The following is a 26,326-nucleotide window of genomic DNA, read 5'->3' on the forward strand; positions in this document are numbered from 1 at the left end:
GAAAATGGAAAAACAAGACAAATCTTTTGGGACGGAAGGAGTATATAATTATTTACATAATTAATGAAATATAAATATTAATAAAAATTAACTTTTTTCAATAAATACATAATTTAATGAAATATCAATTACAAAATTAAAATTTTATATATAAAAAAAGAAATTATTTTATAAATAATAAAAATAAAAATAAAATTAAATAAATAGAACAAAAATATAATTTGTAAATAGTTTTAAATTAATTTATAATGAAAAGAAAAAAGAAAAAAAAGACTGTCACCCTCATCTCCAATTTTACAAGGTTGATCGGTTGGAAAGTCTTTTTTAACCTGGCAAAAATCACTATGAGTTGGATATTCTCTTAAACAAGGACAAAGAGAATATTAATTTTATTTAATAAAATTTTATATTTAAATAACAAAAAAATTAAAAGTTTGTTTATTTTTTACTCCCTCTGTCCCGTCCCGGATGTCCTATTTACGGTAGACAAAAGAATTTAGAATGGATATAATTAGTTAATAATTAAGAATGTATTAATAAAAATAATTATCCTATAATAAAAATAATTTTATATTAAAATTAAGACAACTAATTAGTTTCATTAAAATTTAAAAAAAATTATAAACTAAAAAATTTAAAACGAGATTAAAGTATATAATTCTTTTTTTTAAAAAAAAAGTGAATAATAAGTGGGACAGATGAAAATAGAAATATAGACACCGTAAGTGAGACAGAGGGAGTATTTAATTTTTATTTTAAATAGTATTGATATTTTATTAAAAAATAATATATTTTTATTGATATAAGCATTGATTGACTTGAAATCCGAATCAAACATAATTTATTACAAAAACAATTACTAAAAAAACCCCTAAATTAGAAAGACTAGTAAAATATTTGTAACGAAAGTAAAAAAAATTATATAAAATTATCACACATGATAAAAATAATGATTATCTAGTTGTTTAGGTGAACTCGTGACTGCTTAAAATTCTGACGTCTCATGCATTATCAGAATTTGTTTGACTTTCTTTATTATCATAGTTAACAACTGTACTCTATGGATTTTAACGTTACCAAAAAAAGTAAACTGTTTAATGTTTGTTATGTATCGACTACGTTGTATACATACATACTATACGTGGATGTATCAAATACCTTTATGATTGGAGCAACAATGGGTTGAACAATTAGTCGGTTTGATGTCTTCAAATATAGCTATTAATGCAAATGTAAGAAAAGCCCAAAATCTTACTTCTTTGTCTCTATCTCCCTGTGTATGTACTTTCTCTCATCTTGTTTACATGACTCATATGCATGCATATATATACACTAGCTAGGATTCATACGCAGGCTATATTGTGCAAATTCGAATTTCTACATAAAAACTTTTTAATTGTACAAATTGATTACACATGCATATAAAGGTTTGATTGCGTGCAGGTAGGCTGAAGTCGTTGATTTGGGTCCCTTAATTCGGATGGTTTATCTTGTTGGGTATTTTAGGGTGTGTTTGTCCGGAGGATTGGATTTAATTTTTACTATTCATTCAATTTTTTCTCCCTAAAAATATCAAATCAAACACATATTTTTCATTTTTTATATTATACTAAAAATCAATTTTAAATTCAAAATATCACATCAATACCTATTTATATCACATCATACAACTATTCAAATTTAAAATTTTTACTATTCAAATCTCAATTCAAAATCCAAACCCCCAAACAAACACACCCCTAGGATGACAAATTGATTGGATAGAGAATGGCTGAATTCGGAGGCCCTGTGATGAGACTTGATTCGATTACCTCATTTGGGGGGACTGATTCTAATGACTATATCAAGAGGCCCTTTTAGGTCAAGTGGTGATGCGAGCGCAACCGAAGGATTCGGAAACTCACAAACCACAGGAAATAAAGAAATAGAAAGATGCGGAATTTGGTGGAAGAAAGAGAGATGAAGCGGATATAAATAAAAGGATACTTTGGTTTCTTGATTCACAAGATTGATCGGATAGGCACCACATGAGAACTAAGCAACACGCAACACAAAAACCAAACAAGGAATAAAGAAGGATAATCTGGATTCTCGATCCACATGGTTAGTCGGATTAGCACCACGTGAGAACTAAGCAGCACGCAACACAAGATCACTAAACCAATCAAGGAATGGAGTTGACGCAACAAGCGGTCCAGCACCGATTGAGAGGCGACGAATTGTCTCGAATCACTCGAAAACAACCCAATTTTGAAAGATTACCGAGGATTGCATCGCACAATCTCGAATAATCAAGCAAGCAAGAATCACTCTTGAAAGCAAAGAAAATTTATAAGAAATATCATGGTTGAAGGTATTCTTCTTACAATGATAATTATGGGACCTTTTATAGAGGAACCATGTAAAATTAAAACAAGAAAGTACATTCTTAAAGGAAATAACATCATATAGGGAATATTTATTATAATCAACCTTATTTAGTATTATTGACCAATAATTCATGGAAATCCCATGATTATTGGTAATCCCTTGATCTATGGAATTCCTTCATTTATGGGATATTGATTCATAGGATCCCTTCAATTAGGAATAATAATTTAGGGAAGGTCCAATGCCTTGTAAGGTGCTCCTGTCCTTATGGTCTTTGAGACTTGTGGTCCAATTTCGTTATGATGGTCACATCAAGTGGCAAGCTTGATTCGGATTGCAGTTGGGTTGTTTGACGGTGCATTTGTACTATTTGGTTTAAATACATATATGTATATATATTATTTTAGAAAACAAAAACAAAATAAACATATTAGAATAGGCACATATAGAAGAATTTATATATATATATACATATATTTTGAATTTTTCATAATCATTATTAAAAGCAATCGATACAAAAATATATGAAAATTGCTCAAATTTGGCATATTGCACATCCTGCAATAACTCTCCAAATTGTGGGGATTGCAATAATAGGTTAATCTCGAGCAATCTCAAAATCGGTCAATCTTCAAATCGATAGTCCTCAAACCGATCCAGCAACTAGAGAGAAATTGGACAATCTTCGACTCCTTAGTGGATTATTATTATTATTATTATATACAAAAATTCGTCAATTTGGACAAATAATGCATGCGCAGGAACTCTTCAAGGTCAATCGGGCAGGAACTCTTCAAGGTCAATCGGGCAATCTCTAGATTTTGTATAGATTTAAACATCGAGCAATCCAATGGCGCTTCTTGGTAGTTTTTTTTTTTTTTTTTTTTTTTGTAGTTTTTATTATTATTTCTATTGTTGTTGTAGTTGTAGTTGTTATGTACAAAAATACACAAAAATTGGCCAAATTGGACAAATGGCGCAGAAAGTCTATAGCTTGTGGAGATTGCAATAATCGGCAGATCTCGGGCAATCTCTAAATCGACCAATCTTCGATAGAGGTAGATTAAAAATTGCAAGAAGGCCTTATTAATCATCAATGGATGGCTTATGGTGGCGAAAACTGTTAGAATAATAATAATAATAATAATTATAATAATAATAATAATAATGTTATATTGCAAGAATATACTTATCGAAATAAATTCGATATCACAGGAATTTTATTGAAATAAATTCGATAATAAATTTATCAAAATAAATTTGATAATCACGATAATTTTATCGAAATAATTCGATAATCACGTCGAGTCGAGATAGGACCTTTCTCCGTAAAAACCAATACGCCCCGGTAGTGCCTCCGATTCTTGGCGCAACGTTCCTAAAGATGAAACGACTTTCGTCTCCGAATTAGCTGGCACCCCAATATTTCGGAGCTCCGACGAACTAAAATGAGGCGAACTTTTACTATGTCGGAAGGTTTAAATAGAAAGTAAAAGGCCGGAATATTGATCGGAATCTCACCGGAAAAATCACCGGAAACAAATAAAATTTATATATATATATATTAGAGAGAATGGGAGAAAGAATGGTTTGTTGTGTATCTAAATGAAAGAGCCAAGGCCTTTATATAGGCATGTACAAGTGGGGAGACTTTAATTCATTCAAAACCAAAATTAAATTTTGAATTGATTGCTTAAGGTAAAACCGACGCGGACCAATTCAAATTGGTTTGAATTCCCTTAATTTGCATGCATTAAATGCATTAACATGCATTTAATCTATTATTCAAAAATATTTGAATTTTATGCATATATAATAATATATGCAAATTTGTTCCATGCATGCAAAATACATGCATTTAATTTAATTTTTTCATGTCCTAGAGTGCATTATATTCATGCATGCAACTATGTGCATTATGACTATATTTCGGTCTATCTAAATTTATTTTCTTAGGCTTCGGGTTCAAATATATATATTTTTTTATTATACTATTAGATGTTTCTGATGATAAGATCATGTTTGGGGTAGCAAGCAATGATATGAGTATGCATGCGTTAAGAATACATAATCTATTCTCACTATTTATCATTCTTGATTGGAATGTTTAGGCCATATTACATTCCTTTTTCATATATGTTGTTGGCATTCAAGTGCACTAAATATTCATATCAATTGAATGAGATAAGTTTTGCTTGTTTTATATTGAATCATTGTCCTAGTAAATTTGAGTGTGTGTCATGTGTTTATGTTCTTTTATATTTTGTCTTTATGTTGTTTTATATTTGCATACAAAACATGAAAATGGATCCGAAATTGTTTGTTATAGTGTTTAGTGGTCACACACATTATGTTATGTTTGTAGTTATTCTGGAAGCCATGAGAAATCATTCAAATCGGTGCAGTATTATGATATTAATTTCTGTTGAAATTTCTATTGCAATTCTTTGTGTTAATCTTTATTACCATTATACTCTATAATCATGGTACAAAAGATTCCTGCCTATCAACCAACAAATTATAAACAACATCTCGTGTAGCAACATCAGTCAAATCAGATTGATCAATTTTTTATTATCTAAATTGTGTCATGTTTATCAAATCCATATAGCCTTTGTTGTCCATTAATAAAAAATAAACTATTGTAAATGAAACCTAGATCTTAAAACAATTGGAAGAAAAGATAGCTCAGTAAATGAAGAGACAAGTGAAACTCTATTATAAACACCATGTAAGATAATCATATTTCCAAAAGTAAAAAAATAAAAATAAATAACACGTCCAAAATAGAAGATCAAGGCAAAATTTCAATGCCCATATTAAACTAGAAGTGAGCAATATCTAGCTATAAAAATAACTGAACAAACTAATTTACAATTTGCCGAAAGCAAACTCCATGTGTTGATCATTATTCTCTTATCCACACAATATATATATATATATATGATCACCATAAAATTGAGGCTTTCAAAAATACAAAACCATATATCTATTACGCAACACAGTTTGATGCAACATGCTTAGCATACAAATAGAGACCACACATCAACACTAGCACGCTGCAAATCCAAAACAGTAAATGAGGCATAACAAACAAAATTACGACAATACGCGTGTAGTTAAACTTTATATAGTGGATTATAAATGTTGTTATCAAGTTCAATACATAAAACCATCCCAAAATCTAAAAAATGATTTTCATTGATGAAGAAGTCACAATGACAGACCTTAATTAGTCATTACCTACACAAATTCATCAACCAAATTTCAATCAATATCAAGAATAGAAAAAATAAATTTGAAGGGTTGTATTCAGCCATGAAACACATACCATGAAAATTAAATTTGAATTCAAGTATTCAGCCATAAATAGATCTATGCAGCCATATCCGTCATTTTTATACACATTTATATGGGTCGGAGGTTTCCAACTCCATAGATTACCTTTTTCGTCGTCGTCTTCACTAAATAGACATTTTCTACTATCACAGGGTCTAACCCTGCACCGACTAGTACCGGATCGATCGCAATTGCATCTTCTAGAGCAAGAAGGGCGGCTTCTATCCCTATGAAAGAACAAAATTAGTATGCAGAAATTTTATGATGAAACATATCGCAATTGCCTACTAATTGTCTTTGCTTGTTTAACACCAATTGGATGTTCAACGTCAATCGCAACAGACCACCTACATCTGAAAAAATTGGCCCTTTACCGTTAGAATCTATAACGATTCGAACTGCAATAGTACTGGAATCTATTGGGGTCATGGAGGATTGTACATCAAGATTATGGGACACAGGAACTTCTCTGACAATTTTTTTGTCAATCTCAGATGATCGCTCAGATGTTTTGACCTTTTTACTCCAACAAATTTCATCTATTTTGGCTGATCCTTTAATATTTTCCAACAAGGCTCGCACTTTAATGTTAATTTGTGTTTTTCGAGATATGTAACTTGACAATATTGTTTATGTCAGATGGTTGTTGTTAGCATAATGAATTTACTAAACAAAATAAAATAATTGATTTGAATAGATGGAGGATACACTTACAAAGTTTGATGGACTACATGCACTACGATATTGAGGCTGTGCCTACACTCTTATCGCAGACCATTTATTGCAATGAGATCTGATCTCCATCCACCGGTTTTCATATTCACCAGGTGTTTTTTTAATTTCAATCCTACTAATCCCATATTTTTCTTCTATAAGGACAATGAAGGTCTCGCATATACGCTCCCAAAACATTTGTTTTTTTGACCTACTCCAACGCATGCATCGGTAGTCACGTTGCACCAAGCTCTAGTCAACTCTAGATCCTCCTCTCTAGTCCAATTTTTACACGTTGATTCACCTCAAGTGACTTACCTACATGTTGTATACGCGAGAGAGCTTGACTATGGGTTGGGGGACGAAAGTAGGAAAGGTGATGCATTTTCCTGGGATAATTTAGCATCATGATATGGAAATTGAGATTGTACACTACATGATAAGAAATTTCATATGCTTTGGTAGAACATAGGGTCACTTGATTGTGGATAGCAAGGCATAGGTGTGATAGGACAACTGAAGCTCAAATAAAACTGATTTGGCACAGGTCCTTGTGGTGGCAAGTTCTGGCTACAATGCCCTAATGTAGTTGCGTTAGGAAATGACGGTTGAGACTTATTGCTTGAGTCAGTAAGATCAACTATTTCATTTAGCTCATCTAGTCCACGATTGTCAACTTTATCAATCATTTATGTTAACTATTATAGAAAAGAAATGATTAAGTGTGTGTAACTAAAAATGGATTTTTTCTAATAAGCACATTTCGGTAAATCAAATGAACACACAACACCACAACATACAAATTAGAAATATCTCCACATAATTAGTTCAAGAAATGGTCGAGTTGAATCGCGAAGGAACTCAACTTATCATCGTAATCAGAACTCAAAAATCCTCAACAATCAGGAAGCGACTTTTCACAAAACAAGATAAAACATAAGAAATATAATTCAAAAGAAAGCTAAGGCATCGTCGAAACACAAACAACACGCTATAATTGTAAACAAACTTACCAAAAGAAACAAGTTTACCAGAAGATGAATGAGAGGTGCGGATGGTGGAAGATCTATCTACTCGTCCGTCCGAGTAGGAGCAGTGGGGAAGAGACCGTTGGCACTAATTTAGTGTTGATTCATGCCGAAAATGATTGAGGAGGCTGAGATGGAGCTTGAGCATCGCAAGAAAAGGAGAACAATTTTATTTTTCAATAGATGAAATGAACGTACTAGACGAATGAGGAGAAGTTTGTAGTGCGAGAGGAAAATTTTGGCCAAAAGTTTGGGATGATTCAAGCTTTTCCCAAATTTGTGTATTAAAAGGCCTCGTAAATTAATTAATTTATTTATATTTTTTTTTAATCCGGAACAAAAAACCTTCTCAATTTGCAATGAGAAGGTTTCTATATATACGTGTACCTACGTAACGTGACGCAACGGCAGATAGCGAGTGAGCGAGTCAGTGAGCGAGTCCTTCACTCCGCCGTCACAAAAACCTCCCCAAGTTCCCAACGACGTTCGATTCGACGATGATCAATGGTGACGAAGATGATGCCACACCATCCCAATCACGGCAACCCTCCTCCGCCGCCTCTTTGCACTGTTAGGTCTCCTCTCCCTTCGCCTTCGCCTTCGTCTTCCCCCATGTCCCTGGATGCCCCCTCTAGAGTTCGATTATCCGATATTCTGCCCTACGACGGCGCCCCCATGGGCCCCTACGTAAAAGCACTCGATACCTTGTCCACTTCCCTCATGCGCTACAACGCCGCCGTAATTGAGCTTGGCTCCGACGATGCTGCCTTGCTCCGCTGCGCCCTTGAGTCTTCCCGCCTTTACTTTCGCACAAGGAAGGCTGGCCGAGGGGTTTACACCTACAGGGCTGGAAGGTAGTTTTTTTTTTTTCTTTCCTTTGTGAGTGTTTCTTCGCCATTTGCTATACGAATTTGTTCATATCAATAGATTTTATATTAAATTGATGAAATGGAATGTCTAGTTGTAGACTTGTAGCGTCCTTCTGTCCTATCTTCAACTTTTCATTGACTGTTTTTTATTTTTGTGCCCTAAAATGTAGAACTAGTTGTAGTGGTGGCAATAATGGTGAGTGGCGGGTGAGTGTTCACATGAAATCCTGAATAAATTGAGTTGTATCTTATCGAGATTTAGGCTCAATATGGTAACTTGTATATGTTAAAATTGGTTTGTCTCCTACATTAATAAATGTAAAATCTGGTTTGCCTGTGTATACTTTCTCAATATTGTATATAGCCATGGTGTGGTACTCCATGGTGCAGTTTCGAAACTCTAAGACGGTTAATTCTGTCATAGGTCTTTGGAAGATGTGGATTCATATCCTCCGTGCTTGGCTGACACTTTCAGATGCATGGGGAGAGCAGCTCGTGCTGCTTTGAGTGCAATAGCGAGACATCTTCGGCTCCGTAGCGAGTAAGAATCAGGGGATTTATTTTCTAATTCTCTTTTATCAGTGTAAGGATGAATTGGTGCAAAGCTGTCATTTTTTTAGTTATTTCATTGTGACTTCCTGAAACATTTCAGTTTCGTTACAGTGTTTTCAATCACTTGCTTGATGATTGCCCGTTGCCCGCTAACGAGCCATCTTCATCAGTTCTCATTGCCACATTCTCCCAGTCCCAGTTATCCACGCATGGGAAAAATGCAAATGGAGGAGGGAAGCCTGTGTTAGGTTATGAAGTTGAGAAGGGTTTGCTAGTGTTGATATCCTCTGATGTCCCTGGTATTCAGGTGTTTTTCTTGATGTGCTTCCAATAATATTCTTTTGAATATCCAGCTGGCATTTTTTCATCATGAAGTCTGTTCCTTATAATGTTTTTATCAATTGTGGCATGAATATTCTTCCTGCATTGATATATGAGCTATTCATTTGTCAACCAAAGGTTTGCGACCCCAATGGCTGTTGGTATCAAGCAGATAGAGGCTTGGCACCTGGGGACCTTTTGCTGCTTACAGGAAAGGTTCTCAGCCATACAACTGCAGGACTTCGACCTGCTACCTCATATCGAGCCACACCAGATAATCTTGTGATCCCTGGAAGTGTTGGAAGGTGTTCTACTTGTAGCTGTAACTTTCTGATGTAGTTAAGTTTTTTCTCTAACTAGATGTTTGCTTTATTTAGAACCTCGCTGGCATTTAGACTCATGCCACAAGGGAGTGCAATATTGGATTGTGCTCCAATTGCTGCAGCTGGGCATGTTATTTCTCAGAACTTTGTGCCAATATCAGTACGCCAGTTTATGGGTGAGCTCTCAGCTGAGGAAGATGGGTTGTGTAATCACACTGATAATGCTTATGTAAGTATTTCTGCAATAATTATTGGAAGCAATTGAGTTTGATTGATAAATGATTATTGGAAGACCACCTTTTTGTGTAAATAGTAGTCTCCCATAGTGGGTAAATATTCAATACTGGTGGTTCGATTGGTTGGATAATCAAGGGTGTTAGATTCTGAGTGTTTCTTATTGTCAGGAACATCAAAGTTGACTGTGAGTAATATTTTACATGTTCATTTCCATAACAGTAACAATAACATTGGTGGTCTTCCACATGGTAAAATATAGATTGACTGACAGAAATCATATTGTAGATTGCTGCTATTATAAAGACAAAGCATGATTTCCTTCATTCTCTTTTCCTTTTACCCTTTGTTGTTTGCGATTAGTCACATTGAGTTGGGTATTTTTATTTGAACCCATTGGGAGATTTGTTTTTCTAGTGAGTAGATCTAGAAGAGATTCACCAGTATGATATGTCTATATTTTGGATTCTCATCAACAGGTATCTGCAGATGACTTTAATAAGGAACCGTCGTTGAGAAGTGTTTTGTCAGATCCTTTGTCGTAAGTAGATTGGTTATGTGTTCAAAATGCCTTTCCATTCTATACTTCATCAGATGGTTGATACTTGATAGTTTGATTGATAAGAGCAGTTATCTTTAATATGTCTGTAGTTGTGCTTTCAACTCATAATAAATATATTTTTTCCATACCTTCTGCTTCTGGTAACTTGAAAAGGATTTTGTATTTTGTCATAGGGATCAGGACATAAGGTGAAAACTATAGTAATGTCACAATTTTAGGCTTTGTGTTTCTCTCTAAAGTAATGGAAAGATACCCCTTCAAGAAAACCATTAGCAAGCTGCTCATCTTAGTTGAATTGGCACTATATGGAATAATATTGTTTAGGATATTGCCAAGTCACCAATAGCATGAGAGGATTGGATCGTGAAAAATGAGATGAGCTTTGGTATAAAACTTACTAAGAGGATATTAAATCTTGTAGATCAAGTATTGTTGAACTGTGTGTACTGTCCCTGGACTCTTTGATGGTAGAAATGATCATTTTGAGTATAATCTTATCTTCACTCCTATTAAATGTCAAATAGGTTTTGAAAATAACATCAATCTAGTAATTACAAAAGATGATGTAGTGTCTATGCATTGCAAGAAGAAATCATAATACGCAGCAGTGATACAGACTTCAAATGAAACGTCATTGACAAGCATATTTGACAGACATTGTCTCATTATCTGGGCCCATTTGTTTTATATAATTGGTGAAACACTGAGATGATAAGTCCTTAACAATCTCAAATTCCACAAAGTCAAGTCAATATGCAACACTCTTGGGATCTTCTTGCTGCTATTTAGAACATATAGCAAATATTGTGAATTTGGTTTTCTTCTTGTGTGCATTAATATTTTTGGTACCTCCTTTCTTCAGAGTAACTGTGCTAGGAAAGTGATTAATGATAAACCAAAATTTCCATATATTTCTGTTATATGCTTGAAATGAAATAAGGATTTAAAACTAACTCTAATCTTCTGATTTAAAAAAGGAAAAGAAAAACTATTTATGAAGTCAAATTACAATAATTGCTACTTGACATCAAATCCAACCAAATTGGAGTTTGCTCGGATAATGATACTGACCAGCACTTGGCAAAAATTGAAGGTGGGTGGTGGAATGTCATTTTGGAAGTTGGAACTCTTCCTTTTTTTTTTTTTTTTTTTTTTCTTTTTTATCATATATGGGCAAATATTATCCACTACGTAGAATGAAAATTTACAGTAGACATTAAATCTAGTGTCATAAACGCAAACTTTTGGCAATTTGGTGCCTACCTGTACAGGCTTTGAATCTGTGTCTTTGATGTGAAATATGATGAATGACACCGAAAATTCATTCTTCATTTACCTAGCTCCAAGGACAGAAGTGATTCATTTTGTTTGAATCTGCAATGCAACATTTTTGTTGATGTTCATGTTAATTAGTGTATGCAATACTAACCACAAAATTTTATAGAAACAATAAATCCTAAACTAAATAGAAATCTATACAAATATAATTTTGACAACATGAAACTTTCAACTAAATACACAATGAAAGATTCTAAGGGCACCCACAAAGTGAAATATATATTTCAAGGAGATCTCCCTTTTAATGAAATAAAGGGTGTTTTGTTTGAAGTACAAGAAAAAACACATTTTTAGACCATGATAGTCTCTACAAAGAGGGAAACCATGTCCATTTTCATTTTGGAAACTAGTTAAATTGTAACAGAATGTTACTATCCATTTGCCTGTGCGCTTTTTCAGTTTATAACATTCTCACAAATATGTTTTCAGTGGACATCTGCACCTTTTTCCCCTATAGTTTTTTAAAAGACGCTGAAAGTACATGCTTAAACTTGTCAATTCAGATAGACCCAGTCTTTGTTTGCTACACACTGCTTTTTTGTTGGGTCATTTACCAGTTGCCCACCTTTGTGAGCTTGCTGGATTTTTATAGAGATGCAAGGTAAATGAGGTGTGCCTGCTTCTGACAGCCAATCAGCCAATTAGACAGTTCCTCTCAATTTTTTTATTTTATTCTTATCCTTAAATCATGTCATGTTATCACAATAACCTTTTTACAAATTTTGCATGTTTCATATAATGGATTTATATATTGTTGGTTGACTCCATATTAAATAAATAAATATATGATGTGTATTCCTTTAAACTTAAGCTTTTAGGTGAGATCATCATTTAACATGGTATATATGTTGATGCCTGGAAGCTAAACTTGTCTTTATAGATTACTACTTATTTCTTCCTCTTTCCAATGAAGTTGAGAATCATCTTAAGCACTTGAAGTCTTGAACAAATGACCTAAACACCTCTCTATGGGTCTTTGTCAGTGCCAGACCTTTATTCAAACGCGTTGTGGCCATACGTAGAGGTGGATTGTGTTACACGACTCACAAAAATCATATGTATTTCTTTTAGCTCAAGACATGCTAGATTCTAACTGAATAAGTGCACTGTACATATATTCTCACTGTGCCTGGGCCTCTGTAATCTGCATCAGGATCACTTGCTTTGATTTATTAAGTTTTTGCTGTCTTGAGTTTATTTTTATCATGTGTGTTATGTTTGTTGCACATAAATTCATTAAAAAAGTTGACTATGCTTGATGGTATTCAACCATTACTCTTCTTGTTGATAATATGTGATATAAATATATGTTTATGTGCCTTAAACTCTGTGCATTGATTATAATTTTTCTGTTTGAAATTGTGTATTCTCCAGGGGTGCATTCCTTGAGGATGCCATGCTGGTTTCTTGTGGGCATTCATTTGGTGGTCTAATGCTACGAAAAGTCATTGAAACAGTAAGTAGAACCTATAATTGATGTTTTGCTTTTATCTCCGTTTCTACATTTTGCCTCTTATTTTGTTATGAGAAGCTCCGGTAAATTACATGTTGCTTGAGGTGAAGTCTTACATTGTGACCTAGGGTAAGGCTTATGTGATTATGACATGTGTGAGGTGAATTTTATTGAACTCACATTAGTTTTGTCAGATGTGTGTGGCTGGCAGTAACCTCACAAAGCTTCCATACTACTTTGTATCTGATTAAGTAATTTATATGTATCACAGTTATCTTCTAAACTTCAGATTATGTATTGTTTAGCATTTTTGGGATATTTCCAAGTTACTGGCCAACTGCTATTTATTTTTTGGCTCAACATAATTAATTCGAAACTATATTATATATATGTGTGTGTGTATGCCTCTCTTTGTGTTTCTGCAAGAAGAAAGCATTGCAAACCTGAAAAATCTGTGCCTTTGCACTTGCAGCCACTTTTCACTTAGACCAGGCTATATTGATTGACATATATATTTGCATATTCATCATATATCACTAGACCCTGATCTTCTTTCAATGTCAAAAGTTACAGCGACGCCAGTATATATCTTTCATTGACTATGATACGTATTGAAACAATAAATTCTGGCCATTTATTTTTACAGTCCAAATGTACCCTCTGCAATTCAGAAATTAAGGCTGGATCTATGATCCCAAATCACGGTAATGTCTGGCATCGCCCTCTATCCGATACTTACAGAATCTATCCTGTTCTTTGAACCTTCTCATTCTTTAGCTTGTTATTGTTCTTTGTAGCTCATGATGGTGATATCTTGGTGATGCATATGCAGCTTTGAGGGCTGCAGCTCTGACAGTGAAACAAGAGGACGATCGTCGACTTTTTCATAATGCAGCTCTGCGGAAGCGCAGGAAGGAGGCAAATGAGAACAGGGTAAACTTTAATTGCTTTTTTCATTTTGTGAAAAAAGGATTTTTAGTATAACAAACCATAATATGGGTACAATACGATGATACAGAGAGAAAGATAAAGCCAAACATTAAATAACATAGAGACAAAAGACGCCAGGCAGTTAAGACCCAATAGTTCAAAGGGAATTTATATTACTTTAATTGCTTGGTCACAGAACTTATTCTATGCACAGATGCTGTAAACTGGTATTGCAGTTAGCAATCATTTTAACTATAGCGAAATCTGTGTCATAGACTTCTAGTTTAAGCATACAGCAGTGGACATTATTGAGCTTGTGTGTTATTATAACATGTATATCTTTTGCCTTTTACTTTGGTTGATTGCTACCCCCCTATGGAATGACTGAATTATCTTCTAATCCTAGTTCGTATTCACCAAGCCTTTTATCTAAGATGGTTTTATGAGAAAACCCATGAGAAAATCTTGGTAGTGTTAATGATCCCCTCAAAAATTGAGTGTTATTATTCTTATAGAAAATAAAATAACGGTTGCATTTCAACTTATCATTCTTCTGAAGTGTCATAACGCTTTGTAGGGATTAAAGCATTTGTTTTGTTTCTATAGCTTAATGATGCCTATATCACATGCTTAACTTCTACTTCCATATGATTGGATGTCTTATGTCTTTGCCACTGCCCTGTCCTATCCCTCACAATATACACTTTCCTGCTGTTTTCATTGCCTCCCAGCTTCTCCATTGACAATTTTGGAGATCAGAGAGTGATGATTAGTTAGGAAGAAAAGTTATTTAAGAGAAATTTATTTTGGGAGGAAAAAAGACTCAGAAAATTAATGTATTTTCTGTACAATGTTAGATAAGGAAAAATAAAATAAAATTATATCAATTAATAGTTCACTGTTTCTTAAACAGCAGTCATCAATAATCTAATGTCACTGCTTGAATTTTCCTTTATTCTATATGTCTACTCTCTGTGCAAAATAAATTACCAAATTATTATTATTATTATTATTATTATTATTATTATCCCTGTAGATAATAAATTACACAACGGTATTATAAATTAATAAATCTAAGTTGCCTTTTTGCAAGTGAAAATGAAATGGATCAACTGTACAGTAAAATGTTTAAAGCAAGTAAAAAATTAGCCTGGCTAGTCTTTCATTGTCCGTTTCCTTAGGCAATATTCTTATTTGTATATAAATTTACAATAGTTGAAGATTTCCTTGAGCAGGCTATTGTGTGGTACTACTAAAACAACCACTTAAAGTGATTCTTTTGCTAAATATATCAAGTTTTAGCCCAATAGCCATGCTTCTGAGTTACATTTTGCACATGTTTTTGTATATTACACACTTCCAACACCCAGACGTGCCAGAAAATAACTATCAATTGACAGTCATCTTTATCTTTGTAACAAATAGATGGAAATTTTTCATTGGGTATTCACTTCACTTTTTTAACCTCTTTAGGAAAACGGCGATGCAACTCCAGAAAATGGTTCACATAGAGCCTTACAATATCCTTTCTCGGTTAATGAGAAGGTTGTCATCAAGGTATTTTATATCCCATCTAGCTATCCTTTCTGTCATAAGAGAAATATCTGGATGAATGAAACATATCATGCAGGGAAATAGGCGGACACCTGATAAGTTTGTCGGCAAGGAGGCTGTGATTACATCACAATGCTTGAATGGCTGGTTAGTTATATAAACATGATCTTTATGTAAATATTAATTTGTTTGTTGTTCATTTTGGATTCCTTTTAAGTGTGAATTTATTTATTTGTTATATTATTATCTTTTGCGTAAGTAAAAAATTTACATGAGAACCACAAAGGAGTCTTTCCTGATTGTCGTTTGGTTGGTTGAAACCCTTGGGTATATTTGTTGTTAGCACCAATTTTTTGGAGCGTGATTGAAAATTTTGGAGTGGAGCTTGTGCAGGGCAGAGGCCTGCATTGTTGTATGCAATAGTTATTCAATTAGAAACTCAACAAAAGATACATAGGATGTTATTGTTCTTTGTGTCAATTTATTCAGGATACAATCACAAGACATTTTATATGACATGACGATAATTTTATTCTATATATACGTTTGAATAGAAGCAATAATTGAATACGAATGTGTATAAAGCATAAATAACTTGTAGAGTCTGTCTTTGGTAAAATAAAATTTGGACGATAGTTAACCAAAAAAGCCTTTATTTTACGTGTCACATCTATTGCATTGTTTTGTTTATTTGTTGAAGTATGCTGATGTACAACTGGTTTGATCAAGGTATTTGCTTAAAATTATTGAGAGTGGCGAAAATGTGCGGTTACAATACCGTTCGCTGAGAAAAATCCCAGCATCCCATGATTCAGAGGAGAGATGCACATCCCAACCACTTGAGAGTCGCAGCAGCTAGTTTTGGGATATGAATATGCATATATATATATATATATATATCATTGTTTGATAGAATGTTTGTTAACATAAATTTAGGGATAGGGAAAGGGAAAGGGAAGGTTAAGCTTCTGTATCAGCTAGTTTTATTGTTGTTCTAGGTTGTGTAGATACAAGCCAGATAAGAGCAGGACAGAAAGAGTGGTTGCTAGTTCCAACTTCTTAGTGTAAAAATGTTTGGTAGCTAAGCATGTCTTTCAGATTACTAGACTACTTTTTTCCTAAATGTCTTTTAGACTTGGTGTTCAAATCATTTATTTATGTTATGTTGAATGAATCTACCAGTTGTTAAAGGTGTTTTTTAGGTGTTGCGCTGAACTCATGACCTCATGGTCACAAGTTCACTCCTTACACTACTACCAAGGTCTCCGTTACAAACTTGGTTTACACTATTTATCTATAATAATTTATTTTTTTTTTTCTAAATATCATATTATATATTCTCAGTTTCAATTTAAAATATTACTCTCGTCTCACATATCAAATATCAGCTTCTGTCTGTTCCATATTTCAAATTATTTTTCTTTTTTGAAAATAATTATCCACTTTAATCTCATTGTAATTTATTTTTTTAATTTTAATTAAACTAATTAGTTATTTTAATCTTAATTTATAATTATTTATATTATAGGATAATTATTTTTACTAATATATTGGAATTGAGGGAAGGAGTATTTTTTTTTTAATTTTTGTCTGTTTTATTTCAAAGTATTCTTTTTTATTTTTAAAAATTTAATCATACACTAAATATCAATATTTTTAATTTATATCTTGAGTTATAAATATATTATATTTTTATTAATTAATAAAATATATTTTTTTTTAATTTACTATAAAAATCTAAAGAGTCTTTTCAATTTGGGACAAGAGAGTATATATATATTTTTTAAAGTGGATAATGTTGTTAATAGTTTTAAAATAAGAATTAATTAGTAACTAATTAAAAAATATATTATTAAAAATAATTATGCTGACTATATAATTTAATTAAGATTAAAATAATTATAAATTATGAAATTTAAAATGTCATTAAATTATAATTAAATTTTTTAAAAAAAGAATGTGGAACAGACTAAAAATATGAACATTTTATGTGAAATGAAAAAGTGTTATTTTGTATAGAATAAAATTTTATATAATATAAATAAATAAAAAATATGTATTTATAATTAATATAAATTAATTTTATAAAAATAATAAGTTTTAATAAAATAGAAATATTTATTTCTTTAGAGGAAAGATGTAAAAGAGAATAATTTTGAATAGATTTTAGGGTTTATGTTAATATAATAAATATTATATGCTATTATATGTTATAAAATTAATTATGTTAATTTATAATGAGTTTACCTTATTAAAATAGAATAGACTTAAAAAGAAAATTTTGAAATAGAGAAAATATTATATATATATATATATAAACATTTGTGTATAAAATATATTATATGTTCCAAATAACTTGCAATATTTTGCCTTTTGTCTGTCTTAAATATCTTGTAATATTTTTTAAATAAATTTTTTTTTTTTTAATTTGTCTCAAATATCTTATAATATTTTCAAAATAAAAAATAATAAATTGTATTTGATTCTTATATCATATTTTATCTCATCACATCCAAATAAAAATATATAAATATGCATTTCTCATTTTCATCACATTATTTAATTTTTAAATTATCATATTTAATAATATTCATCTAAATTTTCTTGCTTCAAACAAATATTTCACCATGTTAAAAAATGAAGGTAGTGCAATTTAACTATTTCAAAAACACCACAAATTTCTAGATATTTTATAAAAGTGTTTTAAGTTGTTTGGTAAAGTAAAAAAACTGAACAAAAAATACATGTTTAATATTTAAATAAATATTTAAGATGATATTTTAAATAGAAAATGTGTTGTCGGTTTAATATTTAAAATAAATGAATGTCATGTTTTTAAGAGAGATTTGGATGAGTAGGGCGCACCATTTCCATTGGGAGGATGGAATACAAGCCAAACTCATTTAAATCAATTCTGCAGTCTAATCAAATTTTGGATACCTGAAATGAACCAAAGTTTGTACTTATAACATATACATATATATATATATATATGCAAAATCACAGCTCCAGGCAAAATAAGACATTTCTCACCAGCAGCAGCTGCACTTTTAGATGCAATCATCAAGTCATTTTCTTCTCCATGGCCCATTTCTATACAGCCAATGTTGAATCCTGCTCTGCTCTTTCAATCTTGATTTCATGCATTATTATCTGCCATCCTGCCCTGCCCCACCGATGGATCATTTTCATGCTCTAACTGGCTGCTGCTCGTGGTCCACCGAAGATTTAGGGGTCTCAACTAATGGAACAAGAGGGCCTTGTCCCACTTAGATAGATATCTTCCCCTGAGAATTCCCTGCAATTTGATTTTGTCCTTGTCAAGACCTGTAAACATGAGAGGGGCGGGCGAGAGCAAAACAATTATGAAGCAGGGACCCATAATAGCAAGCAAGCATAATTCACCAAGTGCAGAAGCATGGAAGAATCATTATAATCAATCAAATTAACAAGACAGCAGAATTTACAGTAAGTATATCAAACATTTTGGTTTTTGAACTAGTACAAATAATAAGCAACATTAAATAAGAGAAAACTACAAATGAAGATCCATTTATTGACCCTAATTATGCAATATGTTCAAGTTTAATGAGCCGGGATCTACTCGCATCTTAAGAATATGTACTACTGCTATATGCAGACAATAACAGAATCTCTATTCTGTATAAACTCTTCTAACAATATTTACATATAAAACATTAATTTTTATTTTTATTTTTACCATAGCTTCCAAATATGATTATATAATTTTGTAGTTTATAACAGGCCAGTCCCATATTACTGGCTTTAATCAATAAAAAAAAAAAGAGCAATTTGACCTAATTAGTCAAAGAAAGGTGAACAATTAGATATATGTTATAAACAAAAACTACATTTTTTAGTAAAAGAACAAGAAATACTTTTGAAACAGATTTAAAAAGCTTGAGATCAAGCAGATTAGCACCTAATAAGAGCGAAGGAATTGCGCAAGTAACATATATATATACCTCTCTGTACTTGAAGCAAATATGGCTTGTCCCAAGATATAGCCGAAACAAGATAAGCAAACCAAAGGCAGAATGAAAGAAACTTCACTCCAAAAATAAAGCCTCCAAATAGTCATCAACATAAGCCAAGCATGGCCAATGGTCAGTTCGAATCCTAACCAGAGTTGAAAACTCACGAAGCTCCATTTGAAAAAGAAGATGGAATGTTGGTGGAAGAAATATCAAAATGTGAATGTAACCTATATATTTCCTACTAACTGGGACTGACCCTACTTCATCGTCTTCATCCCCAAAGTACTTCAGATACAGAGGCCCGCCAGAACTAGTCGGTGAACATGCCACATCAAACGAAGAGTCTGAACTGAAATCCTTCCATAATACATCCTTGATCACACCCCCAGCTTGAACTATGTCGACAAGTGTTTCACCAACAACACTAACAACAAAAGGTGCCAAGTGACGTTCAACAGCTTGAATCAAATATGTTGCAGGAACTTCAAGAAGTTTTACTGACCGAGTCCCAGTTATAGCAGTCACCCCTTTTCCTCCTTTCAAGACAAAGGTCTCCCTGCCAATGCTTGATGATGTCTCACAGGCCTCCCATAATGCCTTGAACAGATCTACATAATAACCAGGTACGGCATCTTCAGTAATTCCATCTGGAAGAAGAGCTCTAAGAAACATATCCTCAATCCCAACAGAAATACTGTCAAGAGGTCCCTGGATAATCTGACAATCATCAGCATTAGTTTCGATGAACACATCAACCATACCAGGCATTGGTTCTCGAGGCTCCAATTCTATACATACAGGAGCTTTGAAGTTTTCTTCTTCCACATGGCCATTCTCCATGGGAACAATAGCTAATGAATCACTTTTGCTTAGGAGTTTATTATTTGTATTTGATGAGCCAAGAAGGAAAGCAATATGAGATGAAGGAATAGTTCCATATGGAGCAGAAGAACTGAATCTTAGAACTGTGGCATATAGGGCAGGGAGTTTATCCACTCGATCCAATGTAGAATCAACTTCCCCAGTACCATTAAATGGATCTGTGTCAAACCTCAAGCTACAAGAGATCTTAATCTTGAGGCCTGGCATATGTCGGTAATCAGGAATTAAGGAAAAATGCCGTCTCAGCACCCCAACAATCTCTGAAATTTTTGTATCCATCACGCGCAGAGGTTCCTTCTGCTGTTGAAAACTGTCATTTTCTGTGATTAAATCTCCACTCATCATTGTGTTTGAGGCAATCTCCTCTCCTGCTGGCTTATTATCCCTGATGTACTCAAAGAAACCAGGTTTTTCAGGATTGATGCCAAAATTTGGCAGAGACAGGGTCCATGACTGCTTCACCAACAAAGGTAACACACGTTCAATATGAATGAAAGAAGCAATATTACTAGGTTTCCTAAGGTTGGGCAAAGATTGAGAAGAATGACGACTAAATAATGAGGTTGAATGTGTGGATGGAGATATCCCTGGCAAAAGCTCCCCAACATTCAGTATATTTTTGAGTTTCTTTCCAGGAACACAGATAAGCATTCGCAAGTAAAATCTGCAATGAAAAAACAGCAACGAGATTGAGTTTCCATGTGCTGATGCAATGATCAACAAATTCCCAAGTAAAATGTTTTAAGTTTTAATTCTCTTTATTAAACAAGCATTTTATAAATTACACCAGAAGTTGTCTGGAGAGAAATCTAAACGATACCTGGCATTGTCACGAACCTCCAAATCACGAAAATAAAGACACGTATATGCAAGAAGATGAGACAGCCTGGTAAACAATCTAGAGCTCCGGTGGTGGATCAGCATAGTCCTACAGATCCCAAGTATTTTACTTCCATGAAGCCAAGATTTCAACCCTGTATCAGGACCATGTTTCTCTATGAGGAAACTTGTGAAACTCATGAGAATTTGTAACAACCCGCTAGGTGAAACTTTATCATTTTCAGAAATTTTCTCAAATAGGGGGAAGTAAGACCCCAGGCTGTAGTCCATTTTGAGCTTTGGAAGTAGATGCTCATCTAATTTTTCAAGAAGATGATCTCCCAACCAGCAGTGTTTGGGGCATCCCAACAAGCGATCAGTGCAAGCAACAACCACTGGAACTAGACCTCTATATTCTGAAGTTGATTCCACCAGCATGGTCTGCACTTCAAAAGGGAATTGCCATCATATTTGATGCATCTTCATGAACCAAAAATATTAGAATCACATCAACAACACTCACAAAAGCATCAGATGCTAATTATATTTTGAGTCACCTATCAAATTAATGACCAAAAGATTAAAAAAGTTGTTACGACATATAACCTTGTCTGTGAAACAAGTTATTTTACCAGTTTACGAACAAAAGCCACATGAAACGCATATAAGCAAACCAATCAATCAACAATGAATAAAACACACATCATACTCATCTACACGTTTTGGATTTGTCTACATACATTTGTTCAAAATCAAGCCGAAAAATCATTAATTAAACTTTTTGAGGATGTTAAGTTTAACTTACCTTGCAATGTTATAGTCATTAGGTCCGAAACTTTTATACCAAATTAAAGGTGTTGCATTATTGAATCCAGTTGTTGACATGTAAAACTACTTGGAGCTGTGCCAAGTCACAATAATCAATTTCTACCACACCGATTGCTCTTCTTTATCATCATTTTGAGTTTTGACTTCTGATTTTGTTCGTATTTTAAAATAACTACAGAAGAAATGCCAGCTAATATTACTAGCAGTCATGGGTTTCTGGTATAGCAATAACAAACATGGAGAATTTCAATTTAATGAGAATTATGACACAAAGAATTGAGGTGCAACAAAATCCATCAAAATATTGAATCTAGCAATGCATACGGACAGCCGTGTACAGTAGAACCACCTTGCTTGAACAAAACAAGCTTGTAAAGAGTAAGAGGCATATAGAAGCACTGAAAATGGTGGAGAACTAAGTTAGATAGCAGGTTTGAACTGCAGAAGAAAATTGAAGCAATTCAGCACCTGCAAAATAGCATTGAACTTGCTAAATTTATATTTAACATTTTATCACATCCAACCCAAAAAATTTGAGCTTGACAGATGATCACAATTCAGCCTAATAGAAGGTAGCCTAGCAATTGAAAACTTCAGTCTATACTAGCACCATCTGTTTGGGGTGCGATATTAGAATAAAAAATTGATAACAGGCAACTAGTCCAATCATCAGCTGATTTACTCTTGAACTAATCAGATGAAGCAACAGTTTGAGATATGTTGCTACCTATGTAAAATTCATGTTACTAGATTTACCAAGTAGCAAGTCAAGGCTTAGCAATTTGACTAAAATTCATTAAAAACAGTTAGTCCACTTCCATGGTTAGTGAAGGGCATCATATATTCTCTGATTCGCATGAACCTGGAATATGTAGTAGCACTAACCACGGAACATGACCAGTTCCAAATGAAGTAAGAACAACAGGTCAAAAATTCTACAGAACAATCATTGCACACTTTTCACAAGCATTTCTTCAGTGATAGCATTTTAAAAGAGTATAAATGAAGGTTAAAATTAAAAAACTCGTACAAGCCAATTTGTGCAGCTGAAAGCAAGTTGCAGAAATTTTAAACCAGATTCCAAAGGATGTAACACTCAACTTTTCTATGTCTTCTCTGAAATTTTGCCTTGATTGTTTCTACAATTACATTCAATTACTAAATTAAAAGATGGTATGCTAATAATTTTTATAATAAATAAATATTCTAACTCAACTGTTCATTACCAGTAGGAAGACATGCCACTAAAAAAGAATATCATAGTTTCAAGGTTATTAAGAATAGAAAGCACATAACATGCCTAACTGTTGGCTCAGAATGCCAAAGAAACTGAAATCAGGGACAATGCAACTGCAATACAGATCAAGAACCAATTGTACCTGTAAGGTGTAGAAAATTCTGGACTCAGTCGTCGGAACAACAGAATAAGAAGGATCGCCAGAATGTGGTAATCCACCAATGAGAAACTTGTTGAAGGTGCGGAATGCCACAGCAGTTTCTGTGCTCCATGGAGGTAGCCATTTAAAAGCTGATACAGAAACAAGGCCATCTTTAAATAGCTTAGCCTCATACCCCTCCCTATCAACCTCCACACCTTTTACGCCATCCTCATCTACAAGATCATTCAAGAAACTAGAGCAATAAGCAAGCAAATCAAGCTTCAAAGCTTTCATAGCCAACGCGTCAAATATGGTAGGGTAAAAGCTTAAGCTCATATCAAGAACACTTCTCTTTTGAACCTTATCATTAGCAACTACACCAAAGAAACCCAAAAGCCAGTGAAGTCCCAGCAGCCTAAAAACCAGATGATTTTGGGACTCTTTTGATAACAATAATATACGTGAAGCTACGTCAAATTCCTGTCCTTCAAATGAATCCAAAAACTTCAAATACATTCCAAGAAAAGCATGGTAAAGCAACGGCTCAAAGGTGTACAGCAACCACGAGAACTGCACCCTCAGCAGAGAAGGCTGAAGCTCCAGCTCTTGAGCTACAGGAATTATCGAGACCATAAACTCCATCAATCCAAAAGGCGTGAGATGCTGCGGGCAATCAAGCAAGAAAGCAACCACCCTCCTCAACTCATTGTAACTTACCTCCTTCTCCTTCCACATAAAATCTTCACCAATTCCATGGCTCAAGAACTGTGGAACATTGAACGGGATCAAAGGGATTGTGGGATTACTAATGGACGCAGTAGAGCTGTCACTTGGCCTCAGCTTGATCACATTAACTATTGCTGTAGATAGTAGCAGAACATACCATTGGGCAACGTGTGTTCGCTCGCTCTGGCAAAGAGACCACAAATGAGGAGTGATTTCGCAGAGCAAACAAGGGAAGGCCAGCTCCAATTGCCGCAAGCACTCGCACGCGATGCCGCGCGTGTGTCGATCGATGCTGTGATTGGGGCGATTGATTATGGTCAACAAGAGCTCGACTAGAACAGTTAGCGGAGACTCGCCAATCGAATCCTCGGCGCCAATTAAGGCGGTGATGAAAACGGAGGTTGTGGAGACGAGGAATTGGTCCTTGAGAACAAAAGGATCGCTCGGCGACTGTACGACGGAGCGGAGGGAGTCGAGGAGGCGAGAGAGAGAAGGGGACGACAGCGACGGCGATTCGTCGAGGCAGTGGTGCTCGAGAAAAGTAAGGATGTGAAGCTTGAGTTGGACGGGGAGATCTCTACGGAGGAGGGAGGAGAGGCAGAGATCGATAACAGGAGCGCCGCCAGTCCAGCGGTCGATGCGGGCGCCGAGGTTGTAGTCGTCGATTAATGAGTCCCACTCCGGGGAGGACAGGGGTTTCGGCGGAGGTCCGGCCATCGGAATATCTGGTCGTACACGGAGAGAGTGTGGATGAAGTAAACCGGATTTTATTTACCATTTATTGTGTCTATTTGATTTTAATTTTTATTTTTATCATGTCATAAAATTTATATTTTTTTTTTTATAACATGAGAATTCACAATGCATGCAAAATTAGACAATTTTTTTCGATTTTTGTTTCATTTAAACAGTGTTATAACACATTTAGATTATAGGTGTCATTCACATAAATATGTGTTTATATGATCTGATGTCATACAATTAAGGTTGCTCGAAAATGGTTGCAAAATTTCTGATGGGTTATTTATTTATTTTTAACCATGACTAATATAAAGAAATTTGAATTTTTCCCTAGGGTGTGTTTGTTTGGGGATTTGAATTTTGAGTTGGGATTTGAATAGTAAAAATTTTGAATTTGAATAGTTGTATGATGTGATATAAATAGGGGTTGATGTGATGTTTTGAATGTAAAATTGATTTTTAGTATAATATAAAAAATGAAAAATAAGTGTTTGATTTGATGTTTTTAAGGGGAAAAAATGGAATGAATAGTAGAAATCCAACAAAATCTTTCAAACAAACACACCCCTAGTAGCAATTACCGGAAGTAATTATATGTCGTGGGTGGCTTTAAAAAATAATAATTAGTTAATATGAATGCACAGTATTAAAAATGTACAAAGGCAATGATTTTTTTATGTCATCATATTGACGAAGCCCTAAAATGGAATATCTAAGGGTGAAAGATCCGTTTGAATTAAGGACAAATTTGAAAGATCGATTTGCCACCTGAAATCTGTCATAGTGCCAAAAGCGAAACACGCATGATGACACTTGCGTTTGCAAGATTTTAAAACAGTTGCCGATTATAATTTTATGATGTTTAAAATCACATCTCAATTAAGATTTTGTAGGAAAAATATTACTGATAGGGATATGTTGGAAAATATGTTCACCACGTTTCATGCCTCTAATGTAGTTTAACAACAACAATATCGAGAAAGGGGTTTTACTAAATATTGTGATCTTATTACTTATTCCTTGTTGCTGAACACAATAACGAATTATTATTGAAAAATTACGAATCGAGACCAACTGGTGCAAGACCATTCCCTGAAGTGAATGCGACTCGGTGTTTGAATAATATGATTAGATACTACCACGGACGAGGTCGCAGACAAGGCCATGGATGTGGATTTAGCCGTGAACGTGGATTTAATCGTGGACATGGAATGAATTGTGGACGCGGAGCCGATCGTGGACGTGGTCGTGGCAAGTTTGTTTCCCGTTACTACCGTGGGGGATATTTTGATGAATAGGAACCAAATAGGCCTCTGAAGCGACCTCAGAATGATATTGGTCAAAGTTCAAAGAAAAACGAGGATAA

At 33.9% G+C, this 26,326-nt stretch overlaps 2 protein-coding genes across 5 annotated transcripts; one reads left to right on the forward strand and one right to left on the reverse strand.

The window, feature by feature from the left end:
- The first annotated feature begins 7,837 nt into the window (after positions 1–7,837).
- LOC127245563 (uncharacterized) lies at positions 7,838–16,777 on the forward strand. The gene is made up of 12 exons (XM_051266540.1): positions 7,838–8,305; positions 8,745–8,861; positions 8,984–9,179; positions 9,332–9,498; positions 9,571–9,745; positions 10,230–10,291; positions 13,025–13,106; positions 13,750–13,807; positions 13,936–14,036; positions 15,507–15,590; positions 15,664–15,734; positions 16,317–16,777. Exons 1-12 carry the CDS (start codon positions 7,956–7,958, stop codon positions 16,444–16,446), a joined length of 1,593 nt encoding a protein of 530 aa, XP_051122497.1. The 5' UTR covers positions 7,838–7,955; the 3' UTR covers positions 16,447–16,777.
- On the reverse strand, positions 15,971–24,995 carry LOC127245562 (uncharacterized). 4 transcript variants are annotated; one of them, XM_051266538.1, is made up of 6 exons: positions 23,494–24,995; positions 21,288–21,727; positions 19,574–21,131; positions 18,621–18,914; positions 18,453–18,527; positions 15,971–15,989 (listed from the first exon to the last, which is right to left on the reverse strand). In XM_051266538.1, exons 1-3 carry the CDS (start codon positions 24,934–24,936, stop codon positions 19,658–19,660), a joined length of 3,357 nt encoding a protein of 1,118 aa, XP_051122495.1. In that variant the 5' UTR covers positions 24,937–24,995; the 3' UTR covers positions 15,971–15,989; positions 18,453–18,527; positions 18,621–18,914; positions 19,574–19,657. The 4 variants fall into 4 exon arrangements, with proteins under 4 accessions (XP_051122495.1, XP_051122496.1, XP_051122493.1 ...); XM_051266537.1 differs by lacking the exon at positions 15,971–15,989 and having other exon boundaries at positions 18,334–18,527; XM_051266539.1 differs by lacking the exon at positions 15,971–15,989 and having other exon boundaries at positions 18,329–18,885.
- Positions 24,996–26,326: the final 1,331 nt, after the last annotated feature.

This window comes from Andrographis paniculata, unplaced genomic scaffold (genome assembly GCF_009805555.1).
Source record: "Andrographis paniculata isolate CXL003 unplaced genomic scaffold, ASM980555v1 Contig22END, whole genome shotgun sequence".
NCBI lineage: Eukaryota > Viridiplantae > Streptophyta > Magnoliopsida > Lamiales > Acanthaceae > Andrographis > Andrographis paniculata.